Source organism: Protopterus annectens, chromosome 16.part0, assembly GCF_019279795.1.
Source record: "Protopterus annectens isolate FY-2018-M chromosome 16.part0, PAN1.0, whole genome shotgun sequence".
Lineage (NCBI taxonomy): Eukaryota > Metazoa > Chordata > Ceratodontiformes > Protopteridae > Protopterus > Protopterus annectens.
Window position 1 is genome coordinate 577872219 of NC_056750.1, and position 10884 is coordinate 577883102.

At 36.8% G+C, this 10884-nt stretch overlaps 1 protein-coding gene across 1 annotated transcript in view; it reads left to right on the plus strand.

The window, feature by feature from the left end:
* Positions 1-3640: 3640 nt before the first annotated feature.
* The window catches only part of OLFM1 (olfactomedin 1), a 248001-nt gene continuing 240757 nt past the window's right edge, over positions 3641-10884 (plus strand). Inside the window, exon 1 of the mRNA XM_044058305.1 lies at positions 3641-4085. Coding sequence (XP_043914240.1) covers positions 4020-4085 — 66 coding nt within the window. The 5' untranslated portion in view covers positions 3641-4019. The remainder of the gene's footprint in view (positions 4086-10884) is intronic.

Here is a 10884-nt window from a genome sequence, read left to right on the forward strand (position 1 = left end):
CCCCATCTGCTTTAATAAACCGAAGGTGGCTTAAAGACCTCAGTTCTTTTAAGGCTGTTCTTTGAGCTCTAGTAAGATTATAAAACTGGAACAAAGAGAAACTGTGGCAGCTCTGGTTAGGGGCTGACAAAAAACTTGGTATTAATGACTTGGTGAATATTAAATGTTTTCTGAAGAATAGAAGACTGACGATTTTAAAAGGAACTGTCTGTTATGTTATTAGATGTGTACCCTTAAATGACTGTATTCCTTTTGCTAGTGCACTTTAAGTAATTCTTTTATTAGATAATTATTTTGATTTGATATATAAGGGGATGCTGATGTGTGCATTTTATTTCATTCTGAAGAAGTCTTTTCAGACAAAAGCAATATTAAACTGTGTTTTTTGCTATTGCTGGTGGTTACCTTCATTGTTCGTTCAGACTGGTGGTTTGGTTTTTATTAGATTTTGCTGCTGCTTCACCCTTAGGACTCTTGTTTTTCCAGGATAGGTAGCTTGCAAACCATTGGAGGGATGGTGGGGTGTAGCCTATAATGGATAGCTGATGAAGAAGTTTGTTGTGGAACACTGTGTCATATGGCTTTCATAGGTCTAGTAGTAAGACAGAAGTAATATTACCAGAGTCAATGGATTTGGACACAGTGTCCATGAAGTGCAGTCCAGTGGTGGTACTGTGTGAGGGGCAAAAACCATCTTGGGTAGGGGTAATTAGTTTGCTTAGGATGAGGTGGTACAACAGTTGCTTATGTATGCATTTTTCCAGGAGTTTGGAAAGAGGAGAGAGGATGAAGATTGGTCGATAATTGGATAGTTCAATGGAACTGCCCCCTTTATGTAAAGGGGTGATGACAGACTTTTTCCAAAGATTAGGGACAATGGACTCTGCCATAGACCGATTTATAAGGATACTAACAGGATATGCCGTGGCTTCTGCAGCAAGTTTAAGTATTCATGGGGGAGGTTGTCAGAGGAGAGGGAGCACAGTTTTAGTTTTTAAAGTAGTTTTTGAATGAGAAAGATAGGGACAGGTTTAAGAGAAAATGGGGATAGAAGATTTAGTACTGGTTTGTTGGGAATGTGAAGATTTTATTTGTTTATGCAGGAGTCTTGAGATAAGGGTAGAGGGGGATCAGTGATGGGGCTTGAGGTTGCTGTAGATGTGGAATTTGTTAACAGTTTGCTGATGCTGTTTATAAAATAATAGTTAAACAGGTTGGCTGTCTCTGAGGGGGGTTTGTCAGGGTATGGTGATGGAGTTTGTTTAGAGCCCAGGGTAAGCAGGCTTGAAATGTGTTTCAAAGATTGTTTTGGATTGTTTTTGTGGTTTGCCAATTGATTGGAAAACTGTATTTTTTATCTAAGTTCACTATTTTTTTTGCTTTATTTCATAGCTGTTTATATTTGATTAGGCTGGCATCAGATTTGTTATTGTCCCATTCATTCCATGCTTTATCTTTATCTTCTACAAATTGTTTGGTATTTTTTATTAGCCAGGAAGCATGAGTAATTTTTATTCTTTTGGTTTTCAGGTGGGCTAGGCTGTCAAGGGTGTTTAGAAATATACTGTTGAAGTATTCAAGGGCATCTTCTAATGATAGTGTTTTAAGTGGGTTCCAGTTAGTGTGTTAGGTATGGCTCAGGTCATTTACACCTACTTGGACTATGACTGAATCATACTGGTAGTTGTAGTGCCACGACTTGAGAGTGTGTGTGTTACTTGGCAGACCCTGGCCCTTGATAGACAACTAACCATTGTTTTCTTCTTGTTCAGACTAATGAGTGGGGTGTCATTATGCTAGTATACTGGCTTCAATTATGGGGTTGGTAGAAGAGACTCTTCTGGGTGTGGCTATGTTTGCAGTGTTATGTGGTATTTCTCTTGAGTGCCTTCTCATTTGCGGAGGATAAATTTGCAGGTGGAATGTCTGGGAAGTCTTTGGAGTATGGAAATACTGCACTTAAGTGACTCAGCATAAGTAGGTTTATGTGTGGGTGGAACTCGTATGTTTCTGACAACTAAATTTTTATTATGAGTACTTTTATGCAAGAGTTTTGCCTCCAGGGATTGTTACATTGTCTCAAAATACACATATCCACCAAAATGGGTGCGGAGAAATTGGGAAAGTGCATTTCCTCGGATTCATGTCCTTTATTGGGTGAACTACATGGGTGTAGTGCACAAATGGTTAACAGTGGACTGACTAAGGATGCTTTATGGGCTAGCAACTAAAATAGGCTATATAATGTTAAATTCAAGGAGGCAGTGCTCTTGGAAGTGCAAATTAACTGCCCTGCTACTGAATGTACAAATTAATTGCTCTATACTCAGCTAATTACTTGTACAGCTTCAGAAGTGGTTTTATATAGAAAATGTGGTGTCTAGATATCTTCGTCTGAACAGGCAGTGGCACTACTGTCTACTGCATGACTGGCAGTGTCATTCAATTGTGCCAAATTTATGCAGGAACTTAAAACATAGGACAATAGCTTTTAAGTCCTCTGGGCAATAAATCAACTACACTTAGAGCCTTCTTACGCATTTCCCATCTCAGGTAGTCCAGGCCACCATTGACTGCCACCAGATGGCCTATCCCAGTCCTACTAATGTAAAAACACAAAACAGAGTGACTAAGAGTGTAATTCTACGACAAAACAACTTAAACAAACTACCTGTACAAGGCAATTTCAAGTATTAAGAACCTTTGAAATGATTTAAAGTGAAAAATTAACAAATAACGCAGACAAAAAGCAGTAGCACTCTAAAACAGTTAACTGAAGTGCAAAATAATAAATCATTTTTTTGCCAAGACTGGAAAAAGACTAATTAATTATTACACAAAAAGAAAAAAAGTGATTTGGCTAACTCATAATTTAATTTTTCCACTTTACGAGTAAAGTTATTTTTAGAGTTTAGTAACCCTATCATCATTAAGACAAACATAGCAAAATTGTTTGTCAGCTGATCTTTTCCGGCTGTTAAGATAGTAGCTCAGCGGAAATCAAGGAAACTTGAGACTGACACATAACGTTAAATAGAGCGTCTATAATATGTAAATGCCAATATCAGTACACGCAGCACGCACATAACGGATATTGCCATGTTTGATAAATCCACACTGGAAAATGTTGTCTCTCAAAACTATCACACGGCCTGTTTGCCCTTAGCTGGCACTAGTTATCTGTTCTGTGAAATCTGGACAAAGCCATAAATTTTTTTGGGGGGAGGGGGGCAAAGCTCCAAAAACAGGAACAATTTTTAAATGTTGCTCTTACACATGTTGAAAGTTGATAAAATAATAGGTTTTGCATTACCATTGATTTTCTGGAGGTTTTGAAGTCTGAATGTTAAATGTCTGTCATTATTTTCTGAATTCGGTCCCCAAATGATTTGGCAATGATTTGCTAGAAAACAACAATGTTATGAGTAACAGGCGAAAAATAGAAGGCAAAAATCTGGACACTCCTCGAAAATCTGTACAATTGAGAGGTAGTCATCTGTGTGAAGAAAAGAGTAAAGAACTAGGTGTGAAATTTTCAAGGCCGCGGAAAAATATAGCCGTGTGCTATTTGTATCACCTCCCCTTATTCGGATGACCTATCACTATGTCGTACTTGAATTTCCCCCACCTTTTGTGATGATGTCACATCCTGTTCACACCCCGCTCGGCTCCTGCTCTTTAATTTTTCCTCCCTTTGACGGACCCTTTTTTCACAATAAACTTTTGGCAATAGCAGATTAATAATTCTGTGCTCTGCTGATTTTTTCTTTGCAAATCCGTCTGCTTCTGGACATTTGTTAAATGAACAAACCTAAAATCAAAGCACACACTGAAAGGTTGGATTCCGTAAATATGCAAAGAGAAGGCTCTGCAAACCAGATCTCGTGCCTTGCTTTTTCGGGGTGCTGAAAGCTAGAGGAAGACGGTGAAGCAATCAGCAAGGCATAAGGAAACAATATAAAAAGAAAGACGGTGATATTAAAGGCTAAGAGATTGGACCTACCGACGAGCTTTCAGAAATGCACCCTGCAAACAAGCTGATGAGCCTTGCCATTCTAATCTTGATGGGAACAGAACTCACTCAAGTAGGTTTCTACACGCCATTTTTAAGCTATACTGCCTGACCTAGTGTAGTTATATGATTTCTAGCCGAGTACGATATTTCTGAACAATCTATGTAGTGATAAGTGGACCAATAACTTGTAATGCATTGTGAATATTGATTTCATTGAATCAAGCAGGTGCACTGGGCAACTGCACTATGATAAAGTGGTATGAAATCAGATCCCACGCACTCTCGAACCTTTCTCCCAGTGAAATGTTTTTTTTTTCTTTTTCTTTCTTTGCAGGTAGTGTAAAAATGTAATGGTGTGGGCAAAAGCGATGCTGCTAAGTAGATGGTTGCAGAAAAATACTGTGTTCTTGCAGCTATTGCAGAAGAACGGTTCTAACTGTTTGATGCCCTTGCCGCACAACGTTGTTTCTTACACACACACAAACATTTGGCGGTAACATGGGATAATATACAGTTTGTCTTTCTGCAACAGTCAATCCATCCTTTCGTGTTGAGCATCTGTCTATATGCATAAAATGATTTTAGGATGGGTGAGTAGGAAAGAATGCGTAAATATCATCTCTTAGCAGTAAATGGATTTCATGAAAACAGTCAAGTGTACAACTCCTAATTTTTGTCATCTTCTACAAAGAGGGTATTTTAAGTAGTGTCATTCTTAGACAACTGGGGCACTATGTAAATAAAGGGAACACACTGAGCATATCCGTAGGACTTAACGCAGCCTGCAAAGGTTTGCAATAGGCTTCATACTAATTTTTCCTGCATTTGTGGATAACACCCGCCTCCCACACGCACAGACAAAATAATTCTTGATAACATTATAAAGTAATCAGATTTGTTTAATTTTAGTGTTATACTACTTATTTTAACGGTACTGTGTAAAAGCTAATAGAAGTACAGTACTGTTTCCGCAGATTTTTACTTGAAACAGAAAAAAGTGGTGTGTGTTGTGGGGAGGGCAGAGTAATATAGCTGTCAGAAATATGCTACTTAAATACTGATATAACTATTAAAATTATACAAGCTTAATACTGTATCCTGGTTCCAAGATACTACCCATCTGCTTTATGTTTATTATTAGCTGATTTCACTCACTAAGTGTGACTTTACTGTCAGTAAAGCACTAGTTGCAAGGTGTGTGTGTTTGTGTGTGTGTGTGTGTGTGTGTGTGTGTGTCTTTTTTGCACATATATTTTTTAAACAGTGAAGAGGGTCATTGCTACACATTATCTGCTCACAGTACACCAACACCTGTGCGCACATGCACACCTTCAGAAACACACATGTATGTATATGAAATTTAAATGTGTACACACACAAATATCTGAACCTGAGTTTGTGTATGCATCTGTATCTATAGATATACATGCATATTATGTGAATAGATGCAAAGGCACACACTTCTAGCATTTCTGAGATTAACAGCAGTTGTTTTGAATAATTGTAGTAATTGAATACATGTAGTCTGGTCCTTAATCTTCAAATTAATTATTTTCCCCTTTAGTATTCTGGGACATTAAAAAAAATGACATAACTTCTATCACACAGCAATGATAAGCCTTTTCTTATGCAAAAGGGGAATCCTGCTTTGTCAGCTCCTTCAGTGACAGATTGTTGGACTCATTGAAGATTGATTATCCATGGCAGTTTGTATTGTTTTTCACTAGTAAATTGCTATACAGAGTAATACTGTATTTTTCCAACTCTTTACCAAGCATTTTTTTAACTATATGGATTTGCTTGCCCACGTAATGTAGAATAATTGGCACATGGAAGTACAACTCTAACAGGCATTATATGCCTGCATCTAAAACAACATCTGATACAGCATAAAACTCTCAGTTTCTGTCATTCATACAATCACATTTGATTATATTTTAGGTATTTTAATATCCCATTTGATATGTAGCCCTTCAAAAATAATGAGTATTGTTTAACTATGTTATGTACAGCATTTCCATGTTTCTTTATGTCTGTCTGGGAGACTTATTCAAATAAATGTTTTGCAGGTATTTAAATCTGAAGGTGTTAAAGAGTGTTGGCAATACATTTATTTGAGGAAGTCCTTATTCTATGTAGACCATTACCTGGCCAAGTGTTGGTTATCATAACAATGAAAGTATTGTTGCTAGTAAATCAACATTGCATTTATCTAGCATGAATTATGCTGTTCTTTTGTTCTGTAATGGAGATATTTTTTCATTTTTTTTATTTAAGACTTGGTGTTTCAAATTTAAAGCGGGAAGCAGCAGTTTACTTACCAATGAAGACTTTTTTTACAGGAAAATTGCACTTCATTATACTGTAGATTCTTATTTCAGGAGATACAAATGATGAATATTTCTTATGACAGAATTATTTGGCTTTCTAGGCCTATCAGTAAGCTTCCATATTGTAGTTTGCTGTAGCCTCCAAGCAGCAGTGGATTGCATGATCACAGTCTATTATTTTTCTTCTTTATTTAGCGTGCCATAGCACATAAATTAGTCTTCTCAGTGATGAACTGGTGAATGTGTAAATAAATTGGAGAAAGTATAGGCAATTACAATGCTGAATGACAAAACTAACAAATAAGTAAAACAAAAAAACAACTCTCATAAGGATAGTACTAGAATGTGTATTTGAGTCGAATATATGTCTAGTTAACTACAGAGTGTTAAAGGGAAGCTTCCACCTTAAGTTATTTGTCCATGAATAATATTACAGATAAAATGCGGTCATTAGTGAAGAGATATAATGGATGGATGTAATGTCTGTGAAATATTGTCATTTGGTTTACTTTACATATGACCTTAGCATACATGTGATTCTGATAATTAGTCACTCATTCTGGAAACAGTGAACAAATGTGTAATGACAGTTGGCATAATTCAGAGTAAATTAAGACTGGAAAGGTTTGCCAATGAACACAATATAACACGTGGTCCATTCTAAGGGGAAATACAGATTAGACTTTGGCTTTGTATTAGTTTATGAATATTAAGTGTAGTAATTATATCTTAAGATCTGTATGTATGACTGCACCATCTATGTACTTTATTTAGTGCTTTGTATGAAAAGCTATGTGTATGTGTAATATATGTAAAATTTACTGGAACACTTTTAGCGAATGTTATATAAACATTCAGCATTAGATACAAGACTTAAAACATAACTTATTTAACAGCTTTTGAGCTTGTGTCCAGCACTAAATAAATTCTGACGTCAGTCCACTTTAACTTATTAACCTTCTGTATGTATAAGCATGAGAAGGGAGAACCATGAATTTTAACAGTTTGGTAGAGAATGAAGGGATGATGAGCTGTGGGGCATACAACTAAAGCTTGGATGGGTACCACAAAATGCTTTTTCTTCCAATGATTCAGTCTGTACCTTCAGTTATATTTTCAGTCCTTTCTGTACCTGATCGAGTTCCTACTGGAAGATGACTTAATTTGCCAGGTTTTTCAACCAAATATTGAGCTCCCCGATTGTTGCTTTCCATAGGAAGTCAACCTTCATTGATTCCTCTGTTTTGGGGATCTTCCCTTTTTCTAGTTTTTGTAGCCATGAAATTGCTATAAATATTTTTTGAGGTGTGGGGTTCTTGTCGTGCAGAGAGATGGGTGCAGGTTCATCTTTTCTAAGCCATTGTGGGGAGAGGGGAGGAGTATGGTTATATTGTTAAGTACGGAACAGGAGAAGAACTGGAGCTCACATCTTTTAAATCTTTGCTTTGCCCTCATGCTGCTGCTGCTGCACTTCTCCAGTTTTGGCACACCTTGTTACTAAGATTGAACACCTGTATTTGGGCACACATTGTTACTAAGATAGAACACCTGTATTTGGGCACACATTGTTACTAAGATAGAACATCTGTATTTGGGCATGCCTTGTTACTAGAACACCTATATTATGGCATGCCTTGTTACTAAGATAGAGCACCTGTATTTGGGCATGCCTTATTACTAAGATAGAACACCTGTATTTGGGCATGCATTGTTACTAAGGTATAACACCTGTATTTGGGCACGCATTGTTACTAAGATAGAACACCTGTATTTGGGCATGCATTGTTACTAAGAACACCTGTATTTGGGCACGCATTGTTACTAAGACAGAACACCTGTATTTGGGCATGCCTTGTTACTAAGATAGAACACCTGTACTTGGGCATGCCTTGTTACTAAGATAGAATACCTGTATTTGGGCACGCATTGTTACTAAGATAGAACACTTGTATTTGGGCACCCATTGTTACTAAGACAGAACACCTGTATTTGGGCATGCCTTGTTACTAAGATAGAACACCTATATTTGGGCATGTATTGTTACTAAGATAGAACACCTGTATTTGGGCATGCATTGTTACTAAGAACACCTGTATTTGGGCACGCATTATTACTAAGACAGAACACCTGTATTTGGGCATGCCTTGTTACTAAGATAGAACACCTGTACTTGGGCATGCCTTGTTACTAAGATAGAACACCTGTATTTGGGCACGCATTGTTACTAAGACAGAACACCTGTATTTGAGCATGCCTTGTTACTAAGACAGAACACATGTATTTGGGCATACATTGTTACTAAGGTAGAACACCTGTATTTGGGCATGCCTTGTTACTAACATAGAACACCTGTATTTGGGCACGCATTGTTACTAAGACAGAACACCTGTATTTGAGCATGCCTTGTTACTAAGATAGAACACCTGTACTTGGGCATGCCTTGTTACTAAGATAGAACACCTGTATTTGGGCATGCCTTGTTACTAAGATAGAACACCTGTATTTGGGCACGCATTGTTACTAAGACAGAACACCTGTATTTGAGCATGCCTTGTTACTAAGACAGAACACATGTATTTGGGCATACATTGTTACTAAGGTAGAACACCTGTATTTGGGCATGCCTTGTTACTAACATAGAACACCTGTATTTGGGCACGCATTGTTACTAAGACAGAACACCTGTATTTGAGCATGCCTTGTTACTAAGATAGAACACCTGTATTTGGGCATGCATTGTTACTAAGGTAGAACACCTGTATTTGGGCATGCATTGTTACTAAGGTATAACACCTGTATTTGGGCATGCCTTGTTACTAAGATAGAACATCTGTATTTGGGCATGAATTGTTACTAAGATAGAACACCTCTATCTGGGCACGCATTGTTACTAAGGTAGAACACCTGTATTTGGGCACGCATTGTTACTAAGGTAGAACACCTGTATTTCAGCATGCCTTGTTACTAAGCTAGAACACCTATGTTTGGACATGCCTTGTTACTAAGATAGAACACCTGTACAATGTACTGAAAACTACAGTATTCCTTCATAAAATACGCTGACTGCAACACCTGCTTCACCTACTCAGGCAATCATCCTTTACATCTCCAGTGGCAGGTTAATTGAACTGTGCCTTAAGTGATAACATTATTGCAGACATCAGCAAAATGCATACATACTACTGAGAATTTATGCAGCCCTTTTGCAAAAAGCCTCTTATGCAGTATTATATGACCTATAATAATTGTAATTTTTATCCATTTTTACCAGATGTACTACTCTTATAAAATCAGTGAATAATGCATTTACGCATCTGTTACAATTGAAGGAGTGTAAGATTATGCTGTCTTACAGATGAATAAAAGGTGTGTAGTTAAAACATAAAAGCACTGTATGGTGTGCAAAATTGTTACAGATGGATAAATGAGGGATACAGTTCCGCGTTTGTCATTATCCCTTTAAAATAGTTTGTTACTAGGGGTAAAGGTTTGTAAATAATAAATACTTGAGAAATAAAAATGATTACTGATGACAAAATGCACAAATATTGCTTACTGAATTCATAAAAATTGTTTTCCGCTTTTTTTTTTTTTTTTACTTAACAAAATGCATCTGCTGTTTTAATCATTTAGTTATAAACCTCTACTTACACTGTTTTGATGATACCAAACAATCTAACGGTTAATTTTATAATCTTCAACTTTGAAACTGACATGGTACAGACTTTACTTGTCCTTGTCATGTGCAATAATCCAGGCTGAAGAAACTCTATTTTTATGTCAGGTTTTTGAATTTAAGATTGCACCATTTTCTGTTGAGCATACCTGACTCATACCAGCCCTGCACTTTTCTACTTAAATATTATCTACTTCAGTTGTATCATTTATTACTATGAAAATACACAGTGTTTGTTTATTTATTATTTCATCCTTATTCTGGCGTAAGTTTTCAAGGCAAGGGAAAGTCAAGGCTATAATTATTGCTTATGTCCCTATTGCCCAGTGGATCCCTTTGTTTACTTATATTCCTAAACTGTGTACATTCTTCTCAGTAATGTTTCATGCTAAATCAAAGTTATCACAGCACTTCTTGGTGTGTGCCCTTCTAGTCTTACACAGCATCTTTAATAATTTTATATTTCATATTTGCAAAATATTATTTCTCCTGCACATTGTTTGCAGTAATGATGCATTTGTGTTTCTGAAATATGTTGCTGTGTCTGTAGGCGTCAATGAAGTGCAGTTTTTCTTTTTGATAACTACTCTTTTCTATCATTTCTGTCTCTTCTAGTTGTTATGATTTGCAACACTAAATGTAATATTTAGGATTGTACTCCAGCTTAGGTCATAACCTGTTTGTGTTTAAGGTATTCCTTGTTGAGAACACATAACCGAGTTACGATTCAAGAGACCCAGCCATAATTCCTTCATGTACAGAGCTTTATTTACTCCATGTACTCCCAGTTAAAGCAAGAACGAAAAGGTGTAGGAGCAAGAAGTCGCTTATCATTGCTGCACAGGCAGAGGATGAAACTGAAG